This window comes from Cibotium barometz, chromosome 29 (assembly GCF_041138505.1).
Source record: "Cibotium barometz isolate CiBa-2024 chromosome 29, ASM4113850v1, whole genome shotgun sequence".
Lineage (NCBI taxonomy): Eukaryota > Viridiplantae > Streptophyta > Polypodiopsida > Cyatheales > Cibotiaceae > Cibotium > Cibotium barometz.
Genome location: NC_141074.1, coordinates 53,520,475 through 53,547,541, shown reverse-complemented (window position 1 = coordinate 53,547,541; position 27,067 = coordinate 53,520,475). Strand labels below are relative to the sequence as shown.

The following is a 27,067-nucleotide window of genomic DNA, read 5'->3' as shown; positions in this document are numbered from 1 at the left end:
CACACACACACACACACACATGTATGAATGTATACATGTACGTTTATTCTAAAGGCTTTTAATATATGTGTTTATATGTGTGTTAGAAGCATACTCATTGACAAATTTAAGATGCTTATATATTTATCATAATAAGGAATAATCCGCCCTTAAAATTTATAGGGAAACATGAACCTAGCTTTGGTGCATTGAGTTATTGTGTGGTACCAACTTTGTGTCATGTTCTTCCTTTACAAGTGAAGTGATGCACTTTGAATATTGAAATCCCATTTCATAAAGTAATAACAATGCTTGTTTTCAATAAAGTGCTTCTCATTAGTGCACTTGCAAAGATATGAGAAGGCTCTGAGTTTTTACCTTGGGTAGCCTAACATCCTTACAAAAAAGCAAGCAAGGATATAAGTCCACGTGGCATGCAATAAAATAAAAAGAAACATAAAAATAGAAGTCCACGTGTCGATGCAATAAAATAAACACCTTTAGAATAGCACGAGCGCAAGAAAAGCTCTCTCGCTCATGCACGAGGAATTTTGAGTGACTGTGAGGAAGCAAAGTGGTTTCGAGTGACTGTGAGAAAGCAAAGTGGCTATGGCGACAAAGTCTCTTTTTTGACAAAGTTCTTTCTCAGGTGGAGCACGACTCAGAGCCCCTTAATGATCAAAACAACTCCTCCTAGCAGGCCGTACACATCCTCCTCCTCTTCTCCCATCGCAGTGTAATTATCAAAATATATTATTCAGTACTTCAGCGCAGAGTCTGCTTGTACCTAAGGCCGTGTGGGAGACGGCCCTAGAAGGTGGCATAGTCATGGGTGGCGTTGTAAAGGTGGAGGGGCCGCCAGCAGGGAGGCCTCGAAGCACAGGGAGAGGCCTAGCCCTTGGAAGTTGTGGTAGACGTAGGCCGGGCTGCTGCCAGGGCACCAAATGCGTCCTTGGAGGTCGGGACGATGGTGCCTCGGCCCACGGTCTATAAGAAGCGGACAATTCTCAGGTCGTCCTCTCGGTAGCCACGTGCGTGTGTGTGTGGAGAGGGGTGCGGGGAAGGGAATGAGGGGGGCTCTTTGTCGTGCAACAACTTATGCTTGATCAATATCGTCTGTAGGATGCAGATGCAGGGGGGGCGGCATCGTCTGTAGGATGCAGATGCAGGGGGCGGCATCGTGGTCCACTGCTGCCCCATGTTGTGTGTACTCTTAATTGCGACTTATATAGCCTTGCCTTTAAAGTACAGGCAGGATCAGGTTCTTTTCTTGCTTGAATGATCAAAAAAACTCCTCCTCACAGAATCTTCTCAACCGTGCTGGATCAGGTGATCTCTGTCTCTCTCTCTCTTTCTCTATTGCACACCCAGATTCAGCTTTTTAGTTCAGTACTTTTTCATTTTGTTGGGATGACAGAATATACCCCATACAAGTTCACTGATTTGTCTCATAGGCCGAGTTTGGTCTTTTGGAAGACGTTAATAAAATCTTTCTTTCTTTCTTTCTCTCTCTGCTTGCTACAATGCATCCTTCTAGTTGTGTCACTCTCCTCTCTCTCTCTCTCTCACACACACACACACACAATGCAAAGCTATATCAACACACTTCCTTCCTTCCTTTGGCCTAATTTCTCTTCCTTCCTTGTTTGCCCTAGTACATCTAATATCACTTGTTTATGAGGCTTGTTTGCCCTAGTACATCTAATATCACTTGTTTATGAGGCTTGCTCATGTACCCCAAGGAGTCAGTGAGTGAGCCCAAGCCTGCATGCGTATTGGCATGGTGCTTGCAGAGAGGGCCATACCTGGATCCAAAAGTAGGTGGTTTCGTGCCATGGAAGCCAACCTGGCCTCCCTAGGAGCAAGAATCACCTATTGTGATCTACCCAAGACGATGGTGCCAAAGTCTCTTGGCTGTTGATGGCAACCGAGAGAGAGAGAGAGAGAGAGAGAGAGAGAGAGAGAGAGAGAGTTGCGCATGTATATGGCTATGATAACAACCACAAGCTTCTCCTTGTCCATGACATCAAAAACTAGACTGACATCCGCAATCGATGAGTTTGAAGCCTGTTCTTATGTTCAATAGGGATTCAAAAGTACCTCACACAATTAAGAAATTATAAATTCATTACCACATTTGAAAATGAGTTCTGTATCATGAATCAATACGTAGGACTAATGGCTACCTTCAACACTGAAGGTGTTTTGGTCCACTTTCGATATCGAAAGTGCTATTTAGGAAACGGGGGAAGGGCAAGTTCTTCTATGTTTATAAAAAAAGGACTGTGCCAACTCCTTGCCATACTTTATGTATAGCTTTTTTTAAAACTTCACTCACATAAACATGCACAAAAACTTCACTCACATAAACATGCACAAAAATCCTATGACTTGATGAATGACGTGTAACTCAGATTCAAATGTGGTAATGAATTTGGAATTATCAACCTTGCGATGTACCCTAAGATCTTTGTCGATGTCCATTGATTCCTCACGTTGAATATAATCATAGCCTTGATTTTCATGTTCCTGTTCATATAAAGTTGAGAAAGACACGCATACAAAGAGGACGTGGTGCAGAAATGGTATGGGTTGCGGTGTTCATCTTCATTCAAGCGCTTCAAGATGTTTATACGTGAACAAAAGGACACACCTTTAGTAATACTATTTGTAAAGTGCCAATGATGACCCATCATTTTTATAGTAAGCCAACTTGCACACTTGAAATCAAGGCCACATACCTTATAATGACATTCGGAGGAAAAAATATATCAAAGACAATTTATGTAGGTGTGAGACAATGGAGTTCCAAGAAAAGTTTGAGCACCACGACAAGGTAACATAACAAGTCAAACATTGAGTTCCTTCAGAAGAGCAAGGGCACAACTAATTATCGGTTAAATAAAACCCAAAATAAAGCCAATAATTCAGTCCAAAAATTGAAATGGCTAGAGCCATTGCCTCCCTTAGGGTAAGATGGCCTTGTATATAGGTTGCCCCTCTCACCAACTAAAGACGTATGACCACCTAGGCCATCTTGTCCTTCCACATAGGGCCCATGCTGCGTATCCACACACCCCTTCTTGACCTCAGCACACACCACCTTCCACACTCACCTCACATCTCTCAATGTAATCCCTCACACAGCCTCCTCTTGCTTTCCTAAACCATTACTTGCCATCTTCTACAGAAAACGTCACATCAAACGCATTGGTGATAGAATCCATATGATTCTATAACTATGTTAACCATCACCCAGGAAGCTTTCGGCATAGTGTCCCCTAAAAGCTACAGCCAAATGAAGGGGATCACCATGGCAAGATCTAAGTGCACACACAGGGATGTCAAGAGGTTGGCATTCAAGGATATATATGCCACACCATCTGCCTCTTGATCTTGCTTATTTTCATAGCTCCTCAATAATACAAGTAGACTGTTCTTGGCCCAAAGTTTACCCAAAACAAAACTCTCAACAAAATACAAGACTTTCAGTAGTTAAGTTTGTGTTGGAAGGTCTTGCTGTGCTAGAATGGAGTTGACTACTGATAAACAAGGGAAAGAGTTGGCAATTACGTATACATGACTAGTACTTAAGTTAAAAATCACTTGTCCTTAGCCACATGCAAAAAGAAATCTCAGGCACTTGCCCATTAAATAGCACACATGAGCCCACATGCCACTTATTGGCAACTACATAAACATGCCACACAAGCTCACAACAGTTTCATGATTGTGTGGTTGAGTGTGTAGAGTTTGTGGGTGGCTGGGTGGATGGTATGATATAACCCTTGACTCATAATCATCAAAGTATTGAAGGCTTCCTTTTACAAAGAGAACGCAATTCTGAACTGAAAACTCGACCACAATGAATAAAAGCCATTCTCGTATACCAAGGTGAGTCTTATTCAACCCAAAACAGTAAGAGGACACCAAGGTGGGTCTTCATTGGCTTTCTATAGAATTGAAATACACAAAACTCCAACCGTGGGAGTTGTATAACTGACCATTGTGTGCATGGTTTTTCTATCATGTTGCTTGTTCAAAGTCATCAAGAATCTGTGGAAGTTTTTGGACAGGATGCCATCAAATATAGAAACTCTTCAATTGACACCCCATTTCTCATTTGATAATCACTTGACACATCCTTTATCTACCTGTCATGTATATTATTGGGCAGTAAAAGCTATCATCAATTTATCACAACAAATAGTTCCCTGATATACAGTATGGACATTACGGAGAGCATCGTAGCTCCATGTACTCCGGCTTATCAGCTTGTAGACTGTGTCTCTCCCTCCTAGCCTTATGAAATGTCACACAAAAGACTCCACATTAGAGGGCTAATCACTTGATTATGAAGAAGTTTACAATGGGTAAGTGTTGACTTACAAATGTAGGGAGATCTTGCTTTTTCAACCGCTGCTTTTCCCACGAGTCTACTATCACACATGCACAAGCATCACCCCATATATTGACTGATGTGCGAAACATGCCAAGTAGCCAGTCGACGGCATAAAGGATGGATATGTCACTGAGATATTGAGTTAAGGACACTGCCTGCATTGGCACATTGTATCATGCCAAACAAAAAATGTAAGCTTGAGAATAAGGCATTATTCTATTAGTCAACAAAAGGCATCTAGGCAGACTACAACCTCACAAGAGGTCAATACACAAAAGAAAAGAGAGAACTCCCTGCCTGGCAGGCCTCCCATCTTTTTTGGTGGGGGGGGGGGGGGGGGTGGGGGATGCACGTAGAGTAGGTCAAGTCTAGGTAGGCATGCCTCTTCTCATCATGGAGTTAGCGTACAAGAAGAACCATCAGAGGCAGTGAGCTTCTAGGACCGGAAAAGATCAGAATACAGTTTCCCCAGCTGGGGTAAGGAGTCTAGACTGGTGGAGGATCTCGAGGAGGAGACAATATCGGTTAGTGGAGTCACCGTGAGCTTCTAGAGAACACTCTCACAGACAATGACCCAACAGAGGTGCAATTGCCGTAGATGCCGTTGCCTAAGCCAGAACCAATTCTCAAGGCGTAGTCCTCAAAGCAAGAGCCTGATGACCATCCGAACTCTAAAATATTGAGTCTCTCCGAGTGCTGTATGGAGGATGACAAAACTACGACTGGTGCAACAATTCCCATCCAGTGTGTTTGGAGTAGAACCTACAGATGGATACAGATGGACCTTTAAAGAAGGGAGCAAAGGTGCATTGTGCACCCTAGTGCCACAAGATCAGCATGAGGCTTTCAAAGGAGATTTTGGACAATGCGATCACACACAATGACCCAGCAGAGGCGCAGTTGCCCAAGATGCACTTGCCAAGGCCAGAACTAGTTGCCAAGAAGCCTACAGATGGAGTGGAGCAGTGGTGCATTGTCTACCGCAGTACACCAAAATCAGCGTGAGGTGATGTCACATACATGCTTTAATGGCCTTCCTTGTGGACATGGACCTTACATCCGCCTGAGAGGCAAGGTATATGGTCTGTTTGGACAGTCCAATAGGCACCTGAAGGTGCTCAAGGTGTGCATCAATGCATGGGACACAAATTTGGGCACAATTTGAACATGTTTAATAGCCTTTTCGATGATATTTTTGGCTCACTGGCCAACCAACATCAACCTACTATCAAATTCCTACATAAAGGAAGATTGAGGGCTATTTGTGAGCATCCATTAGCCAAAGTCTGCAAGAGCAGAAGCATCCATTAGCCAGAGTTTGCATGACCAAAAGCAAGGCAGCAAAGGCATGTTATGGATCTTCAAGAAGACAAATTGATGAGCTGCTTGTGTGCGTTGGAGCATCCACAAGTGGGGGACAACCAAGAACCTTTTGTATGCACAGTCGATAGGCATTCATGAACTGCATCTAACTCAAGATCCAAGATCATCATTGTACATATTTATGTTTTGGAATATACAATAGATTATAATTTAGGGTTTTATACCTCTAGTCTATTGTGTTAGCATCAATGTTGCACACACGGAAGCCTTCTTCTGTGATCCAGCCCTAAGCCTGATTATGGAACACCTGTAGATGCTTAATGAAATGATTAGACAGAGGAGAGAGAGAGAGAGAGAGAGAGAGAGATGCCTGTTGGTCTTCAGTATATTGCTATGTTACAAAAAGATGTATGACTTTACAACTTCATGAGGCCTTTGGCCTGCCCAAAAGGTGGCTGATGCACTTCTACTACCTACGTGATGACCTAAGCCCAAAAGAGGGAATAGATGCTTTGTACAAATGATGCCTAACGCTTATATAGGCCTGAATATGCTGGCCGGCCAGATGATACTGCTACCCACCTGTATTTGCTGTCCACGACTTAAGGAAAATCATCTTTGACTGCCGACTTTCACATGTGTGGGATCTGATGCTGCCTACTGATGTGTACATGCTGCCTGACCCCTGATGAAGCCCACACGGTGCCTATGCTAACCCAAAATGCTGCCTAAATCAAAGAATATGCTGAATATGCTGAGATTCATGCCATGGCAAGGGTGTGCACGTGACACTAGGGAAGGCGGCTTTGAAACAAAGCCAAGAACAAATTGACTGAGCCGCAAGCTGACGCTAAGGGGCGCCCAAGAGCTGTGGGAGTGGCCAAACAAGTGATGGCCGGTGGGGACACGGGTGAGCTCGTTCCACACCAGAGGCTTTTGGAACCACTCCTCATCGCAGAAGGGCAGAGAGTGGAAGAGGGCGGGGTGAAGAAAGTCCCAATCTCAGAAGAGGGGGCACAAACTTGTCCTTGAAGGAGGTACTACGTTTGCGCAACGGAGTGGCTTAGAGGATCCAGAGGACCAAGGGCCACCACAAACGGGAATGCGGACCAAAATGCAAGCTGCGGGAAAATCCTTCCATGGCGCACTCTCTTCATAAAACTTATTGCACTCTTTACCAAGTTGGTAGACAAGTTTGGGGCCACTTGGGCTGGTTGGTCATCTGCAACACAATTAAGACGGCAGAGGTGTATCAAAAAGTTTCTCCAAAAAGATTGCTCCTTGAGTTTTCTGGAGGTCAAGCTTCAGACTAGAACACACAGGTTGTAACTTCAGATCACATATCATACAATGATGTTAAAGTATGGCAGGTTCAAACCTGGATTTCGTCATATCACCATGTGATGTACAGACGGTGTCAATGGTTAGCTCATGCAGGTGAGGAACAATTACTCACGGTGGTGTCTATCACACAATTTCCTGTGCAGGCGATGTCTAAGAGACGGTGTCAAAGGTTCAATCCAGTAGATTCTGTCGCTGGTCATACAGCCGACTTCTTGTTGTACAAACCATGTGAAACTTGATCGTATACAAATTCTAACCGAAGACAGCGTCAAAGGCAAGGTGTAAAACTGGCGGTGGAACAAACAGTATCAATGTTTAAACTCGTGGGAGTAATGGTGTTATTAGAACATGAGGTGGGAAACCATTGGGCTCTCTTAAACATGTGGGATAGTAGGGGGAAATAGTATCACATGCTTGCGCTCCGCGGGTAATCCCTCATGGTCTAAGGCCTCCCCAATTTGGAGTTTGTGGATGGTTGTGGTTACATTAGATACGGTAAATAGTATGTAGAGTGGGTATGGGGTCAGGTGGCGGGGAAAAGGGGGCTGATTGGGCACCTGGTAGAGTTTTTGTGCATGTGTGCCAGATAAGGGGGTCAGTAATGAGTATGGGTGGTTGATGTTCCAGAAGCTTGCGCCATGCCTTCCAGCTATCATCACTCAAAAAAGTTGGTATAATTCATCCTCATGTTTGGTGAGGAAAGGCATCGAAAAATCCTTTGCACTTTACACTTCCTAATTTGCTTGCTCTTGCAAGAGATGGAGGCGAGTAGCACGACACTCGTCATCATACCAACTATTTTGAGGCATGGATCCACAAGAGGGTTTTGGCGGTAGAGCAATGTGTGCTTGCGAAAGAGGCTTTGGCTGAGTCATACAAGATGGTGGTTAGCTGAGATGTAAGTGTACAAAGTGCAATAGAGGGGTCAAGTTCACAAAGATGGCGGTAGATGTTATCTTAATATACATCATCTAGGTCGCGATGAAGGTCAACCTGAGGGGCGGGGGGGGGGGGGGTTAGGGAAAGTGCCAGAGATGGTGAAAGAAAGGTAGGTGTGATTGGCACAAAGTGAGGCTGGAACCAAGTGAGACCCCCGGAGGAGGGCCATCTTGCCATCCCGTCACAGATGATGAGCCCGTGGGTAGCTGCCATGACTATGGTATGCACTAAATCCTGTGATACTCTCAGTGTCCCTGTATCCATAGGAAGCTCCTGTAGCACATAGACAGAAAGAGAGAATTCTAAAACAAGTAGATTTTTTTTTTTAATGGCTTGAGGCTCTTATAACATCATAGGAGAGAGAGCTGAGACCACCTGAAGCACTGTCACGAGCGAAACTAGAGCAGAATTTGGAATTGAAGCAGATCCTATTGCTGCCAATGTTGCACTTATTGCAATAACAATTATATTGCCAGCTGATAGGCTCAACCCATGGGCCTGCAAAGAATCATTTTGCATTGTAAATTTATATGAACTTTAAAGAATCATTTTGCACCTGTGTACCTATGTATGTATGCATGCATGTATGCTATGTATGCGTGTGCGTATGGATGTGTGTGTGTGTGTGTGTGTGTGCGTGTGTGTGTGCGCGCGCGCGCGCGTGTTGAGAGAGAGGCTTCTGCACAGCGCCGCCTGCCTGCTTCCGCTTCTGCAGCGTCCGCCGCTGTCTGCTGATTCTGCAGCACCAGCCATCAGCTATTTCTGCAGCGCCAGCCACCCTGACCCTTTGCTGCTTCTACAACGCCAGCTTTCCTAGCCCTTTGCTGCCTCTGCAATGTCAGCTTTTGGTCGACTTTCGTTGCCTTATGCAACACCAGCCTACTATTGCTGTCACCTGTTGTTTTCGTGCCTCCATTTTTTCCTCTGCCCAGCTTCTGTCCTTCGATACTCTTCTCTATACATCCCTTTCTGAGAGAGAGTGTGTGTGTGTGTGTGTAAGGGTCCGTGTACAGTGAACTGTTTTGTACCCCTGAATGGTTTAGCATGGCTTCTTCTCCAGACCAGTTGACTTCGGGTCAGAACGTGAATATCAAGGTCTATCATCATGCTCACAAGAATGATGAGCACAGGAACAAGGTTCTTTGTACTGAGCTTGGCAAATCTCTCTAGGAGCTTTCTCGTGACGAACGCTTTGTTCATGATATGCTGATTGATGATTTTGTGGACAATAAAAAAGCCTAGCAACTGCCGGATCCTGATTTCAGGTTCGATATTCCTCTCCCTTCGATGGTTTCACCACTGAAGAAATTCTCTGAAAATGCTGCAGTGGTCTTCTTTTCGGGCAAGATGGCTCTTGCAACTGAAGTGGCACGATGGATAAAATCAGAATTGCAGGGAAATGTGGTTGATGGTGTGTATTGGGCTGCCAGAGGATTTTATGAGGTTGTTTTTAAAGAACCTATACACAAAGTAGCCTTGTTGGAAAAGTCGCCTCTCATGTTTGGCACGATGTGCAGAAGCAGAGGGTTGGATAGGGAGGATGCCTATGTGATACTATTTCTTCCACCTTGGAGGGGTCGACTGACAAATGGTTCAGTCAGTTTCCAATGAACCATTTTGCCAACTGGACAGTCCTGCATGACACCTTCTCCAGAACCTTCCGTCCAAGCAATTATGAGCGGGTATTGCGGGAGCTTCACCACTCTGAGTGCATGACACGGGTGACTGTCTTGGTAGCCCGCTTGCCCACCCATCGAGGTGACTTCATGGTGCATCAGCGGGTGAACCAGGCTCTTCCTCGCACCACTCAACAAATGATTTTGGAGAGCCTCAGGCCACGCAGTGCGCACCACCTTGCGGAAGTTCCAAGAACTTGCCACTCAACTTGGAAACGCACGTCTCTTGTTCGAAGATGACGCTAGTAACAGAGGGGTTGGCACTCCAGGGTCCACGGCCATTGCCAACGACATATAGTGTTCAAGATCCAAATAGATTTCAAAGCTCTCAAGCTCCAAAAGGCCCACAATGAAGAAGACCATCTCAAGTGTGAGCTAGAAGCTCTAAAGCTCCTAAAGGCTCAGCAAGAAGAGGGTAATCTTGCCAAGCTCCGAAAGGAGATAGAAGAGCTCAAGGCTCAACAGCAAGCCTAGAGAACCGTTTGGTGTGCCATCTGTCAAGCTGTCGGTCACCCACAGGAGTGTCCGAGAAGGAGATATTGCAACTTCTGTGAGAACGGTGGTCATGAAGATAAATACTGCTATTACCTTAAGGGGTTCCACCAGTTACACGAACAACAACAACCGTTCCCACCAACAAACAATGCCGTCAGTCACTTGGTACACCCCGACACTCCTGTCTACCACCAGCCAATCCCAGCACTGACCTACACCCAACAAGCCCCTCCCTCACTATCAACTCTTCCACCTCTCATCCCTAATCCTCTAGCTTCCACCCTAGCAAAAACCCTCATGGCTCGCCCACCTCGCACACGGCCAGTCCTCTGTTACAGATGTGGTGAGTATGGTCACAACCAAAGCCAATGCCCTGTGCCTGAAGGACCCCCAGGTTGCCGCTACTGCCCAGGCTCCAAGGATTACCATACCTGTGACTGCTCCACACAAAGGGCCAGCACCTCTGCTTCTCCATCCATGGACTCACTTTTCAAAGCACACACCTTGTCTCAGTGGGGGAAGGAGCACACCCCTTGTCACCACATCCAGTCCCAATCACTTCCCCTCCTTCCTTAGAAGTCTCCCTCTCACCACCCAGTCTAATCGCCGCCAGTGAGCGACCCCCCACCTGCACAATGATCACCCGTGCCCAAAAGAAGGCTCTAGGAGCCACTTCAACTGAAGAAAACCCTGTTGCAGATGTATCTCTTCTTTCCCGCAATATTGTGGACCATGCATTCCTACAAGCATACAAGGATCTTATGACTAAACCACAACAGGAGACTGCTATACATACTGGCTCATCATCAGCACGGTCACCTGTCCCAGAGCCATCTGTTGGAAATAAGTGCACACTAGGTGTACTATTTCTCTTGTCTAGTTTCAGTCTTTGTGTCTTGAGTCTAGTGCCATGTGGCACCTCTACATTTATCCCATAAGTGAGTCTACTCAATCTTGTACTTCTCACCTATAAATTGTAGGTGTCACATCAATGAATGTATCAATCTTGTGTCTTGTCTACACTCATCTCAAGGTAACTCTTTGTCTTTCATTTGTGTTCTTGTTTCATTTCTAGTCTCTTGCTTTCATATTTTCTACATGGTATCAGAGCCATGGTTTTAGGGTTTCCCTGTTTTTCCTCTGAGCTTTCGCCATTCTCTCCAAGCTGTCCCACTCAATTCAGCGCAGCCCACGGACTTGCCTGCATTCGTGTACATGCCTACAGACTCATCGCAGATTTTACAAGGCCTTTGGTGTGGCTTCACCCATGGATTCGCGACTCTCCGTTGCAAAGTGCTGGTGTTTGTTTTCAACTCGCCCGACCTCAAAAGCTCAATTGAAGCTCGGTGGAAGGCATCAACGTCCCTTCAAAACATCAAATCCATGTTGCGTGGCACTTTTGGCTGCGACATGGCTCGCCAGAAGATTTACAAAGGCCGCGTCACCGTCTATGTGTACAGCGTGAAGCCTGCGGGCTCACCTTTTCACATTGAGAAAAGAGCCAAGGACATTGTCTGCGAGATAACCAATCTCAATAATGGTCTCGATCTGTCGCGCCTTCTCTCTCTCTATCAAGCGATGGCGAATCAAGACACCTCTACTACTGTCGGGACAGTGGTAGGAGGAGCTCCGACATCAGTGTTAGCGTTCTCACGGGCAGCTGCTGGCGCCTTTCTGGGCCGCATCTCAAAGACTTGGCAGCACACCGTCTCGCAGAGTCGGCCATGGCGGGAGCTCGTGGACCGCTCATCCTTCGCCAAGCCAAACTCTCTGGCTGAAGCAGGCAGCCGGATCCGCAAGAACGGCGCCTCACTTACTGCGGTACTCGCCTTAACTCTAATCTCTAAACCTGTCTCTCTTTTCCTGCTTTGTGGCCTCCTTGCAGCTTGGGTCTTCGCCTACCTCATCAGAACCACTCCCCTCATCCTCTTCAACAGAACTTTCAGTGAAAGGGAAGTCAATGTCGGGTCTGTTCTCATCTCTGCTGCCATGTTACGGTTTGCAATCATCTCCATCCATGCCACTCTCTTCTTCATCAACATGTGGGTTAGCTGTCCATTGGACCAGCCAGACCTGCAGCAACAAATTTAAAGCAGAAATCAAGTGTATGATGTGTTCTATTTTCAGTCTACTCTCTATCTCTTTAAAAAAATAAAAAAATAAAAAAAATAATAAATAAATAAAAAAAATAAAAAAATATCCCAGTTCTGAATTTCATTTACTTCTCTATCTTGTACGGGATCAGACACTGCCAAATCTGGTAAGACCTTCCCATCTCTCTCATAATTATCTATGTTTTTCATGCTATCTACCACCATTGGTCACCAATGATGTAGATCATGGGGTAATATCATGTCTATTTGTCTACATGGACTTATCTTGTCCCTATCCAAGAGGCACCCCTGCATTACCCACTCTAGCAGGAGGATTGCCCTTATCTATCTACAATCAGTTAGTCTCTCTGTCTATGTGTCTATCCTGTCACATGTCTTTGACACTCTGTCTATCAATCTACATGTCTCTCTTTTGTGGATTAGCTACCCACATTATCTTGGCATTTTTTTGTCTATGTCCCCATTTATCTTCTATTTGTCAGTCTCTCTCATGTCTATCTGACATTCTCTCTCTCTGTGGGACCACTCTACTGGCTGATTGTCTCTCTCTCTCTCTCTGTCTATGATCCACTCTTGTCCCTACCCTTGTGGACCCATATGAGGATATCACTTGAGGAGGGGTGTCTCAGGATCTTTTGTCTCTATGTCTTGTCTCTCAGTCTATCAGTCTTTATGTCTGTCTTCTAGTCTTGTCCATCTTGTCTTCTAGCTTGTCTCTCAATCCTTGTCTAGTCTCTCTGTCTTGGTCTTATCTTTTGTCATGTTATAGTCTTGTCTTTTGTCTTCCTCCTAGTGTCCACTTAAGGAGGGTGTTGGAAATAAGTGCACACTAGGTGTACTATTTCTCTTGTCTAGTTTCAGTCTTTGTGTCTTGAGTCTAGTGCCATGCGGCACCTCTACATTTATCCCATAAGTGAGTCTACTCAATCTTGTACTTCTCACCTATAAATTGTAGGTGTCACATCAATGAATGTATCAATCTTGTGTCTTGTCTACACTCATCTCGAGGTAACTCTTTGTCTTTCATTTGTGTTCTTGTTTCATTTCTAGTCTCTTGCTTTCATATTTTCTACACCATCAACACCCTCAATCCACTCTTTTCTTCAAGGCTGCCAACTGGATGTGCCCCTTCATGATCTACTTCACTAGAGCGCTGAGGTCTGCCAACAACTTGCAGCACTTCTCACTCAATGGGAAGGACAGTCCACCAGCTCCTCTTAGTGGTGGGTGACTAGGAGCATGAGACATTGCCACCTGTATGGGGATAGGCCCATCCACTGCCACTCTCGCTGACTACCGGAGACCCAGCCTGACAGTCCACATCAATGGCACGTCATTTTTTGGTTCAATCATAGATGGCACATTTGGCGATGCCTGAGTTCACGCTGGGGTCTGCATGCCTTCGGCCTTCAGCTTACCTGGCCTGCCAACTTCTATGTACGGATGGCCGATCAACAAGATCACTCCCATGGTCCTAGTAGAGAGAGTACCAGTAAAGATGGATGGTGCTCAATTTTTTGTTGACTTTGAGGTCATTTGCCTTCCAGAGGTTCCAAGAGCATATGCCATACTCCCTCTTAATTGGCCGCCCATGGCTATGCCGTGTGGGTGTGTTGCATGACTGGGGATCGGACAAATTGTGGATCCCTGAGGCTAATGGGCCATGTGAGCTGAAGCTAGAAGGACACATCTAACAATTTTTCTTGGTTCCAAACTCAGGGGCAGCTCAAGGCATATTATACCCACAAATACTTAATTTAGCATGAGAGCTCCCTTTATCATCCATACAGTATACTAAATCCCTATCAAAGCATATAAACATCTTGAGCAAATACTAGTATCCATAGTTTACAATTTTACTTTGAACATATTAATAACCCCCGCATACAAAATAGATATCGATATGTTTATTAGTACCACCTAGCCCCCGCCACCACCCACATCTAAAGAAGATAAGAGAGGGAGATAATTCTTATAACTATACTTGTCCAATTCATCACCTTCTTACATCTAGACTCCTCCCTTCACTACGAATCCGCAACCTACTAACTTAGAATCTTCTTCTCTTAACTGTGAGTTTCCCACTTATACTCTCACCCTCCACAAGTCACTGGCAGTAAGGCCGACGCAGCATGAGTGCTTTCATGGATGTAAAAAAGAAGGCATATCTGCTGGTGACATAAGGGTATCTGATGATGAGGGGCCACTCCCGAGTCATATCCTTCGATGTCCTCCATGTATCTGCAAGGGGGAAGTTGGGGGGGGGGGGGGGGGGGGGGGGGGGGGAAGGATGGGGGGTGGTCCTGTTTACTCCTATCGTCATGGAATCTGCCTTGGGGAAACCCCACTGTAGTCCCCTGCACTCACACATGGAGGGCCCTATCCTTCGTGCGTTTCTCCTCCTCAAGAGGGGGGGCGGGGGGGGGTCGGGGGGAGGATGGGGGGGGTTCCTGTTTACTCCTATCGTCATGAAATCTGCCTTGGGGAAACCCCACTGTAGTCCCCTGCACTCACACATGGAGGGCCCTATCCTTCGTGCGTTTCTCCTCCTCAAGAGTGTCATGCATGATGCTCTCTGGGGGTTTGTGCTTCTTCACCACCACCACCCAATCTTTCTTGGTGGTCTGCAGTTCTTCCCACAACTTATCACTCACAGCCTTTAGTTGCTCAAGTCCGTCCTTAGACCCTCCACCCCTTCCTCCACTGTAGGTCCTTGATAGTAGCCTTTAGGACTTCCATTTCTGCCTGGAGTTCTCCTATCATTGGGGCGGCCTCTAGCATTGCCTGTTGTAGCATTTGGGTCTCTTTCACTATCCGAATCTCCCCCACCTGATGGTTCGGCTTTGCCTCCGGTCTCCTTGTGAGCGGAGGCCTTCTAACTCTTTTTTGTGTTGGTTAAGGACCCTGTCCAACACCTCGATCAATGCCTTCTTGGTGTCGTCCTCCACAGTCTTGATGTATGCCTCCAGCTCTTTAGGTTCATCTTGGCTATTCCTCTCTAGTTGCTGTCTTGGGGGCCTGAGCATGGTGGGTGGGATAAGGGAGGCAAAGGACAGAAGTGAAGGCAGCGGGCTGCACAGGTGGCGGAATGAGGAAGGGTGAGGGCAAAGGGCGGCGTTGGCTGAAGGGGTGCAAGCTGAGGGAAATGATGGGAGGTGGGCGCAGTGGCATGATGGGAAGGGGGACAAGGCTAGACAACACAAGGGGGGACACGATAGCGAGGGGGGGGGGGGGTGCATGATGACAAGGGTGGAGGTAGAGCGCTATGCCATGATGAGCAGGCAAGCAGCAGAGAGAAAGAAATAAAGATATATTAAGCATCTACTAATGACCCGAAGGGCCTATGAGACCAAAGGGATACAAATAATGTCCATGGCATATCTCGTCATGGAACGGAAAATAAAATAGAATCAAAACTATCTCACTGGAGTGATACAAAACTCACCATGGAATACCAGGAACATGAAACATGAGAGAGAGAGAGAGAGAGAGAGAGAGAGAGAGAGAGAGTGTATACATATATGCATATATGCATGCATGCATGTACAGTTTGTATGTATGTACGTATGTATGCATGCATGCATACAAAGACAAAGTGAAGAAGCACAATGCCCACAGGTCAACATCATGTGTTAAGAGTGTCTTTTATCTTACCTGGCAGATGAATATAACAGCTACAGCCTCATACAAAGCTGCCCCGTCACGGTTTATGTTTGTTCCAAGAGGCACAACGAATTGCACGATGCTTCTCTCACATCCATATTCCTCACCACACTCCATTGTCACTGGCATGGTGGCAGCACTTGACGAGGTGCTGAATCCCATGATAATGGCTGGAAGGAAGGATCTGCATTACAAAAGATTCGTAATCAGATTTTACACCAAAAGAAAAACAATCTTTGAGTCTGACTGTTGAATGTTTTCTTAATTCTTCCACACTGCAATATGATACCAACATGTGGCCAGTCTACCCATGGCACTATCCACTCCCTCCAAATCACTTACTTGATGGTGTCAAGGCCAGTCATGGGCTCCTCACGACCTAGCGAGATGACTCACAGCGAAGCACAAGGCTGAATAGTCTACTTGCCACATTGAGCGATGTCTAAAGCATGCCCATGACATCTTAGCAATATAATATAGGTTCAATGAAAAGAAATAAGAAAAAGAAAGAAAGAAAGTGATATTAACATCTTCAAAAGACCAAATGGGTCCATGAGACCAACAACTAGTACAATGAATCCATGAGAATACTGACACATGGAAAACTGAAAAGAAAACTAACTATCTATGCCCAAATAACATGTGAATACAAGACAGATACATCATGGGCTCATATGGGTACAATGAGAGATAGCAAATACATCATGGACTCATGTGGGTAGAATGGGGATAAATGTAGGGAGTTATCAACGATCAAGAATTTCCAAGATGGGTGGATGTAGGACCTCGAAGAGGCTCCCTATGTCCATTCCAAGTGGGGGGGCATCTCTCTGTCGCAGTAGAATCTATTGGATCTGAAGCTGCCGTGCAATATTTTTTTTTTCGAGAAAAGATCCTTTCATTAGTTAAAAAAACGCCCACTGGGCTAAAAAAAAAGAGCAGAGATCCAATCAAGGCAACTAGGGAGACTCTCCCTGGGTGCAAAAAGGTACAAAGATCAGTACAAATGACTGAGAGCTATATCATACAATAGGAGGGGGGAAAAGCCAAACAGGTGGCCTGTAATGCGAGCGGGGGGTACCCGCGTGAAGTGTATAGAAGGGGCCGCTGCGCCAAGTGGTGTGGAAGGCCTGGCGCCGCAAGATCGCCGCATCCGAGTCGCCCCGGATGCGGTCATACTCCTGCCAAATCCCCCGAACAGTCTCTGCTGGTGGCTCCAGTCTCCCCTCAAAGGCCCTGAAACATCGGGCTCTCCAAGTGAACCAGATGGTGAGGCTGCTGAGGAGCTCCCATCGTAAATCCCTCTCCTGTGTCCAGACGGCGGACGAGAAATCCGGTGAAGGAACAAGGCGAGGCTGGCCCCTAATGAATCTGATGGCCTGGCTGTCCTGCTGTGTCTCGTATCCCAGAGCAGGCCCTGACGATGTCGACCAAGCAGCGGCACCCTGTCCTCTGGAGAGAGGGGGGCCAAAATGCGTAGCATCCTCAGCCAAATCTATTGCGCCTGTGGACAGTCCCATAGGCAGTGTCTCTGTGTCTCCAATGGGTGGCCGCATCGGACACAGGCTGCCGGAAGACCACTGTAGACAAGCCAAGTGCCAAATGCAGAGCCCCTGTGGGCAACCAGCCACTGAAAAGTCGAGATCCTGCGTGCCTGGCCCAAAAATTCTCCAGGAACTCCTGTGAGAGTCCCTGAAGCCGCCAATGCTCCGCTGCGGCGGCTGGAGAGACCATCCTCCTCGCAGTCAAAATATGCCTCCCCAACCAAACAGTGTACTGGAAAAAGGTAATCTCGGTGGCCTCGGGGGACGTATAAGGATCATGCCACTCGTACTCGCCAGGGTCCCATTGGAGCCGGGCCAAGGGGCGCGCAGCATATGCCCAAATGCGCCAATCAGAGTCCACATCTGCAGGGTCTGGATCAATATGCCACTTCCGGGAAGCGGCGGCCACTACCCGTATCCTCTGAAAGATGCACTTTGCAACCAAAGGCGACTCCGCCTCCACTCTCTGAAGTCTGCCCTCATCCTGGATCTCATAGTAGAGGCATCTGTCATCCTCAATGCAAGCTCTGACAGCAACAATCGGGATCTCTATCTGTGTAAAGGCTCCCATCCACCGTGGGGCTGCTGGCTCGAAAGACGTGAACCACTCCTCAGTGAGTGTCTCCTGAATGTCATCCCTCATAATCAGCCCCCCTCTGAAGTGACTCACCTGGACCGCCTCTGGGAGACTGCAGAAGGCCTGCCAGTCTCCAAAACTGCGTGCTGGGCCTGCCGCCAATGGTCCCCAGGCTAGACGAGGCCGAGAACCCAGCATATGACCCTGCCCAGTGCGTACCGCGGGGCTCCAGATGAGCGGCTGTCTGGACCGCTCCTCATCACAAGTAGGAGGTCTCTGAGAAAGCCCCGGTCTCAGCAGCTCCCAATCTCGCAGGATGCTCAAGGCAAATCTGTCCTCCCATCCTCTACTGAGGCCTGTCCTCCTCTCGTATCTCTGGTACCCAAGTGCCCCCTGCTGGAGGAGCCCTAGCCTGCAGTCGCTGAAAAAGAAGCTCCTTCCAAGGCTCAGCGACTGGAAGCAGCCCTCGAACAATAAGCTTCCCCAATAAGGCTCTACTCTGATCAACTGGATCTATAATGCCCAAGCCCCCCTGGGCCAGCGGAAGAGTAATAACTGCCCAAGCAACCTTAGCCCGGATTGGCTGACCGTCCCGCCCAGACCAAAGAAAGTTCCTGATCAGCCTCTATACCTGGTTGATGCAAGAGCTCGAGAAAATCCAGCAAGACGTGATGTACCACATGGTCGCTAAAAGCACCTGATTTGTCACCACCACCCTCCCAGCCAAGGATAGCCGAGCTGTACTCCAATACAAAAGCTTCTTCCGAATGCTCAAAAGAAGCGGGGCGTGTTGGGGTAAAGGCATTATGCCCACCCTTATAGTGTGTACTAGCCCATAAGTTATAGTACATAGTACACTTAGTACTTTTGGTGAATGGGAGAGAATTAGGGTTTCATGTGGGAGAAGCACTTTGTGTGCTTTTGGTGCAGTGTTTGCACATTTTGCAGGGAGTCAGGCATTGACAGGTTGCATATTGCTATGGCAACCACAGGTGAGAGCTCTTCATTGCTTCACTACAATCAAGAAGCTTGAAGGCTCACATAACTATGATATTTGGCAAACCCAGTGCTATAATGTGTTGCTCCAGAAGAAGCAGCACAAGCCTATCAAAGAAAGGGGTGTAATGCCCGCTTCTCTTACTGCTGAAGAGTGGGAAGATATGGATGAGCTGGCAAGATCTACTATCATGTTGTCTATGTCAGACTCTTTACTTTTCAGCATTCGTGAAGAGAAGACAGCTTGGGGAATGTGGCAAAGATTGCAGGACTTGTATGCCCAGCAAAGTGCCTCAAGCAAAGTGTATTGGTTGAAGAAACTCATAGGTCTTCAAATGAAGAAAGGGGCGTCTATGGCAGCCCATCTAAATGAGTTTAATGGTATTGTCAGCCAGGTCATTAATCAAAAGTTGGCAATGGACGATGAGTTCAAAGCCACTTTTCTCTTATGCACTTTGCCAAAGAGTTGGGACACATTCAGGACAGCCACTAGCAATTCGAATGCTATGCTGTCATATGCAGATGTTGAGGGTGCTCTTCTTCAAGAAGAGATGAACAGGAAGAACAATTCTGTTGGAAAGTCCAATGCAATGAATGCACGTGGGAGATCCCAGCAAAGGGGTAAAAGCCAAGAACGGGGAAGGAGCAAGTCCCGCTCCAAAAAGGACTTGGAATGCCATTATTGTGGCAAGAAGGGACATATCAAAAAGCAATGCTACAAATGGAAAAATGATCAAAAGGAAAAGGGAAAAGGCAAAGACAAAGACAAAGATGAAGCCAAAGATGTAAAGCCAAAGGGCAAAAGTGGAGTCAAAATTGAAGAAGTCAATGTGTCACATGCAGGTGACAGTGAGGATGAGGTCCTATTCACGTCTTCACTTGATGCCCATTCACTACTTGCAGGAGATGGTCATGGTATGCACTCATGGATCATTGATTCAGGTGCCTCCTTTCATGTCACAGGTTGCAGAGACTTGTTTGTCAGGTATACTGCTGGCAATGAAGGAGTAGTTTATTTGGGTGATAACCATGCATGCAAGATTCTTGGCAGAGGTGATGTGAGGCTTGTGTTTTCAGATGGCTCAGAGCTTATGCTCCATGATGTCAGGCATGTGCCTGAGATCAAGAAGAACCTGCTTTCTACTGGACAGCTTGATGATGCTGATTATGTTACCACATTTGGTCGTGGAAAGTGGAAGATTAGTAAGGGCTCACTGGTTGTTGCCAGAGGCTCCAAATACCGCACTACTGTGCTAGGAGGAATCCATCTAAAACCCGGGTCTGGGCTCCATGCCGGAGTGGGAGCGCTACTGATCCAAAAGGCCACTGTCTTGCGCCAATTGATCAATGCTCCTGAAGCTGCACCAAAAACCTACAGTGACTGCTCTGCCCTCTGAAGATTGGCCTCCTGGCCATGCAAAAATAATCCCGTGTCATCAGCAAACTCAAAATCGAGCAGGTCGTCACCCCGGACTGGGAGCTGGAGTCCTCTCAAACCAACCTCCTCTGTTATCAGATGTTGGGTTTTATGCTGTGTATGCACCCAGAGGAGTGCTAGTGATCATCAGTAGATTACTGGGGCACTTTTTACTTCAGTTAGTGGAGGTTTTTTCCCCCAGTTTAGCTTAGTTTCACTTATAACAGTTTATAAGTGTTTTGGTCCACCCGGCACACTTTATGGCCGGACATGTGAACACATCTTTTAGGTCACTTCATTATGTGGCTATTGTACTTCACATTATTACAACCGAATACACAAAGAGTTGAGTTCTCTCTCTCTGCTCTCTACGTTTCTGTTTGCAGTACCTCCAAACCCTAACCCTAACTGCTGAAAGCCTTCATTTGGTATCAGAGCCATCCGTACAGGCCATCGCCACCAGCTGCCCTCGCCGTCAACTGTCCGTACACATCTGCGTAGCCAGACAAGTGCTTCCGTACAGTCAGCGCTACCTTCAGTCGTACATTCAGTACAGAACCTGTCTTCTATCTGTACTCTGCTCTGTACCGTACTGTACCTGCATACAGTCGACTGAATCTATACTTGCTCCCGTACTGTACCTGCATCCGTACTGTACCTGCTCACTCTGCTCCGTACTGTGCTCCGTACAGTACCACGACTGCAGCTGCTTCCGTACCTGCTTCCGTACAGCACCACGACTGTACTGCAGCACCTGCTTCCGTACAGTACCACAACTGCAGTTGCTGTGTACCTGCACAGTACAGTCGACTGTACTTGTTCCTTACAGGACACCAGAACCTGCTCCGTACAGTTGTGGTAAGCTTTACAAGTTTTGAAATTTGGGCATTTTTCTCTGTGAAAATTTTCTGGCAGATACAGGCAGATATTCTTGCAAAGAAATCTCTACAGGTTTTTTGCAAGGTTTTGGGTGCAGTAATTTTGGGCATTTTGGCACTGTGTAAGCCATTTTTGCTGCTCTACTCAGTCAGTGGTGCATTGTGTTGCACATTCAGAGGATTGAGAGTGCAGGCATATTTGGGTTAACTGTATTCAGTGGAGTACAGTTGCTTTCAAGGTTCTTGCTATTGGGTTTTTTTTGATACACAGGTATAACATTGTGCATTGGCATAATGGCAAATCAACAGCAGAGTGATGTATTCATGTATTTGTCTAAGGAAGACAAATTGGACGGCACGAACTACTCCTTGTGGAGTTTTATGCTGAGAAATGTGCTTGTGGCAAAAGGTCTTTGGGATTTTGTTAGTGGTGATGAACCACGTCCAGGTCCATTGGCTCCAGAGACTCCTCCCCAAGGGGGTGCTCGTGGACGAGGACAACAGGTACAAGCACCAGGTCAGCCATTGCCTGTTCAAAGAACAAATGCTCAGAAGACATGGGATGCCAGAGATGCACAAGCCTTGTCACTCATTGCATTGTCAGTACAGAGGTCTATTATACCTCATATTCGTTCAGCTGGCTCTTCACGAAATGCATGGGTGACTTTGGAGCAGATGTATGCTGCTCGTAATCTCGTTTTTGAAAAGAGAGCTGGAAAATCAGAAAATGCATGAAGGAGATGATATGTCTAGCCACTTAAACAAGCTACAGGATTTGAGAGAGCAACTCATCAATGTGGATGAGATTATTCCTGAGACACAGCTTGTGTCCACCATCTTGAACTCTTTGCCAAGATCTTACTTGGCTTTTCATACCTCTTTGAACCTCAGCATGAGGAATGCTAGGAACTTGTTGCTCTCTTGCTACAAGAAGAGCAAATCAGGAAGAATATGAATATGAACACAAGTGCTGAACAAGCATTTACTACAAGTCAAAAGGGGAAAGGCAAATCTCAACCAAAGAGTTCAAATCAGAATTCAGGTGATGGTGGTTCATCTCAGGATACCAAGAAAGGTGATGGACAGCCCAAGAAGAAGGGCAAATGCCATTACTGTAAGAAGCCAGGTCACTACATCACAGAGTGTAGGAAGAGGATTTCCAAAGAGAAGGCAAAGGAATCTGGGATGTTTGTAAATGATGCCTCTAAACTTTAAAGCTCCTCTAGAGACTGCTTCTTTTGTTGAGGACAGGGATTACTGTTTCTATACATGCAGCTATGATGCCTCTTGGTCTTCACAGGCACTCAGTATGACAGAGCATGCATGTACTTGGTATTTTGATAGTGGTGCTTCAAAGCATATCACATCTCGCAGGGATTTGTTTTGTCATGTAGGCCCTGCCCCTGTTGGCAAAACTGTTCAGTGTGCCAATAATGCTTCATATCCAGTTCGTGGCATTAGGGAGATTCAGCTCACAGCCATTGATGGCTCTATTCTTCGCCTTACAAATGCCTTATATGTACCAGGGATAAAGAAGAATTTGTTGTCCATTTCTTCTTTAGCACACTGTGGTATGCAAGTCCACTTTGATGATGACAAATGCATGGTCAGAGACAAAGCTAATGCTTTGACCTTGATGCTTACTGGTACATTATGTCATGGACTTTATCAGTTGGATGCATTTCAGCCAGTGGATCAGTCTGCTTATAATGCATTCACTCTTACTCCAGCTATGGTTGATGCGGAGTTATGGCATGCTCGCATGGGGCATGTAAATTTTGGTAGTCTTATGCTTATGCAGCGACATAACATGTTTACAGACCTACCTCTTATGGAGAGGCCTCTAGATCACATTTGTGAAGGATGTATTTTGGGGAAAATGCATCGGTTTTCCTTCCCACGTGATCAGGCTCTACGAGCAACTGCAAAGTTGCAGGTTATACACAGTGATCTTTGTGGTCCCATGCAGACGAAGTCATTAGGAGGTTGCTTCTATTTTGCTACATTTATTGATGACTTCTCTCGTATATGTTGGGTCTATCCGTTGACACAGAAATCACAGGTATATGATGCATTTTTGGCCTTTGTAGCACTTGCTGAAACAGAGTCAGGATGCAAGGTTAAGACTCTCCGTTCTGACCGAGGGGGGGAATATATGTCACACATGTTGAATTCCTTTCTTGAGAGTAGAGGTATAAAACATCAGTATACTACTCCTTTATACTCCACAGCAAAATGGGGTTGCAGAAAGGAAGAATCGGTCACTCATGGAGATGGCCAGATGTATGCTAAAGGCAAAGAAGCTACCACATATCTTTTGGGTGGAAGCTGTCATGTGTGCTTGTCATATTTTGAATCGATGTCCCACAAAGGCATTGGTTTCCATTACTCCTTTTGAGGCTTGGCATGACCGCAAGCCTTCGGTATCACATTTTCGTACTTTTGGGTGTCTTGCATATGCACACATACCCAAAGAGTTGAGGAGAAAGTTGGATGATAAAGCCACAAAATGCATTTTTGTTGGGTATAGCCGTGGGAGCAAGGGCTACCGGTTATATGACCCACTATCCAGGAAGATATTCACTAGTCGGGATGTGATTTTTGATGAAAAATCAGAAATATCCATGGCTGGTTATGATGCAAATCAGGCTGAAAATGATGTGTTTGAAGGTCTACTACCTATGGAGTTTCATTCCACAGTTGGTGATCCAACTCATGAGGGTACAGGACAGCCAGCAAATCATGAAGGTGGTGTAGAAATTCAGCAGCAAATTGAGCCAGAAGCTGAACCAAATATGGGGCAGCAGGCACCACAGGTCAGACACATACCTAGATGGTATTTGAGGACATTACAGGACAGCCATCTAGAGGGTCCTCTTGCTGGTCGTACTCGTAGGGAGACACGGACCAATGAGCATGTACACATCATGGATTTGAATATGGTTATGGCAGCCAGTTTACAGGATGATGATGAGCCTGATTCATTTGTGGATGCACGAGACAATGTGCATTGGAACAAAGCCATGCAGGATGAGCTTGATTCTATTAAAAGGAATCAAACATGGGATTTGGTTGATCTGCCCAAAGGCAAGAAAGCAATTGGTACTAAGTGGGTCTATAAGTTGAAAAGACATGCAGATGGATCCATTGACAGGTACAAGGCCCGTCTAGTTGCAACGGGTTATGCACAGACGAAGGGCATTGATTATGAGGAGACATTTGCTCCTACATCCCGTATGTCAACACTTAGGTGTGTCATTGCATTGACTGCACATCGTGGTTGGGTTGTTCACCAGTTGGACATTAAGACTGCTTTCCTACATGGGGACCTCGAGGAGGAAGTTTATGTACATCAGCCCATAGGTTTTGCAGAACATGGTCATGAAGGGAAAGTATGCAGGCTGAAAAAGGCCTTGTATGGTTTGAAACAAGCTCCAAGAGCTTGGTATGCAAAGATAGATGCTTTCCTACTCACTCAAGGATTTGTGAACAGTCCATCAGAAGCCACTTTGTATGTAAAGAAAGAACAGAAAGATCTGCTGGTCATCAGTCTTTATGTAGATGATCTCTTGCTCATGGGATCAAATGATGACAAAATTGCAACTTTTAAAGAGATACTGCAACAGACATTTGACATGTCTGATTTGGGGCTCGTACACTACTATTTGGGCATACAGTTTGTGCAGGATAACAGAGGCATTGGGTTGTTGCAATCTCGGTATGTTGCTAAACTTCTGGAGAAGTTTAAATTTCAGGATTGCAAGCCTATTAGCACTCCTATGGAGCCTGGGATGAAACTGTCACTACAAGATGACAGTATTTCCTTTGATGCCACTACATATGCTCAGGCTGTTGGGTGCCTTATTTACTTGTGTACTACACGGCCAGATATTCAGTATGCCGTATCTCAGTTGAGCAGATTCATGCACAGCCCGCGATTGTCACATTGGCAAGCTGTGAAGCGTGTATTCCAGTATTTGCAGGGCACCTTGTCTCTTGGATTGCTTTATCCTGAGGGGGGTGACATGCAGTTATACGCTTATAGTGATTCAGATTGGGCTGGTGATTTTGATACTAGACATTTCACTAGTGGAAATTGTTTCTTTCTTGGCTCTTCATGCATTTCTTGGCTAAGCAAGAAACAAACCACAGTGGCCACTTCGTCTTGTGAGGCAGAGTACAGAGCAGCCTACACTACTACTGTTGAGTGTGTTTGGCTGCGTCGTCTCATGACTGATATGGATATTTCAGTGGAGGAGCCTACACCTATCTATACTGATAGTCAGAGTGCCATTGCTGTGGCCAGGAATCCTGTGTTTCATGCTCGCACGAAACACATTGAGATTCACTATCATTTTGTTTGGGAGAGACTACAGGCAAGTGATATTAGTCTGATCTACTGTCCTACAGATCAGAATGTGGCAGACATCTTCACCAAGGCATTACCACGTCCGAAATTCGAATGCTGTGTATGCACCCAGAGGAGTGCTACTGATCATCAGTAGATTACTGGGGCACTTTTTACTTCAGTTAATGGAGGTTTTTTCCCCCAGTTTAGCTTAGTTTCACTTATAACAGTTTATAAGTGTTTTGGTCCACCCGGCACACTTTATGGCCGGACACGTGAACACATCTTTTAGGTCACTTCATTATGTGGCTATTGTACTTCACATTATTACAACCGAATACACAAAGAGTTGTGTTCTCTCTCTCTGCTCTCTACGTTTCTGTTTGCAGTACCTCCAAACACTAACCCTAACTGCTGAAAGCCTTCATCAGATACATGCTCATAGCCTCAGCAAAGAAGAGAAAACGAAACGGGGCGAGAGAGCACCCCTGACGGACTGATCTGGTCAACTCAAAACTCGGCCTCCGTCCTCCTGCCATCTGCACCTGGCTACGAGCTGTGGAATATAGAGCCGCCACCCCTCGAATCCAGACTGGCTCAAACCCCAGGCAAAGCATAGTGCCCTCTAGGAAACCCCAATCGACTCTATCGTATGCCTTCTCAAAATCGAGAAGCATAACGACCAGGTCCTCGCCGAGAAATCTAGCTCGGGCCGTCGCCTCCCAGAAGGTGAAAATGTTGTCAAGGATAATGCGCTCCTTGACGAATCCCGTCTGGGTAGCATGAATCAACTCCCCAAGGAAGGGCTGGATCCTCAAACTCAAGGCCTTGGTCAGGACCTTGTAGACAGTGTTGAGGATCGTGATAGGTCTCCACTGCCGCATATCATCAGACACTCCCTCCCCCTTGGGGATAAGAAAGATCAAGCCCTCTGAAAAGCTCTGTGGCATCACCCCTGTGTCCAAAACATACTGAAAGCCCCTGCGGAGGCCTGACCCCAAAATGTCCCAATAGCGCATAGAAAAGGCAGGCGTCGATCCGTCCTCCCCAGGGCAGCTATGGCGCGGAAGGACCCTCAAAGCCTCAACAATCTCATCCTCTGAAAGAGGCTCACCTAGAACTGTGCGCATACGATCTGTGACTCTCCTCTGTACATGGGCCCACACAGTCTATCTGCAAGCATCACGTGCCTCCGTGGCTGGCTCCGCTGAGAGCAGGTCTCGATAGAACTCAGTGGCAATGGCTCTAATCTCCCCGGGCTCAGTGGCTAACGAGCCGTCCGGTCTCCTGAGCTGGTGTACACCTGCTCGAGCATGGCGGGGTCCGGTAATCTCAAATAACTCCCCAGTCAGTGCCAGTGAGAATGCCAACG

The 27,067-nt window shown here is 46.4% G+C and overlaps 2 protein-coding genes across 3 annotated transcripts in view; one reads left to right on the top strand and one right to left on the bottom strand.

Annotated features, from left to right (window-relative positions):
• Positions 1 to 3,843: 3,843 nt before the first annotated feature.
• Positions 3,844 to 27,067, bottom strand: part of LOC147622360 (uncharacterized) — a 149,022-nt gene continuing 125,798 nt past the window's right edge. Inside the window, exons 8-11 of one of the 2 annotated variants that reach the window (XM_086823470.1) lie at positions 15,927 to 16,119; positions 8,363 to 8,485; positions 4,369 to 4,536; positions 3,844 to 4,281 (exon numbers count right to left, since the gene is read on the bottom strand). In XM_086823470.1, the coding sequence (XP_086679596.1) occupies positions 4,213 to 4,281; positions 4,369 to 4,536; positions 8,363 to 8,485; positions 15,927 to 16,119 (553 nt within the window). In that variant the 3' untranslated portion in view covers positions 3,844 to 4,212. The remainder of the gene's footprint in view (positions 4,282 to 4,368; positions 4,537 to 8,362; positions 8,486 to 15,926; positions 16,120 to 27,067) is intronic. The other variant, XM_086823472.1, reaches the window with a different exon arrangement.
• On the top strand, positions 11,374 to 12,249 carry LOC147622361 (uncharacterized). The gene has a single exon (XM_086822736.1). It carries the CDS (start codon positions 11,374 to 11,376, stop codon positions 12,247 to 12,249), a length of 876 nt encoding a protein of 291 aa, XP_086678862.1.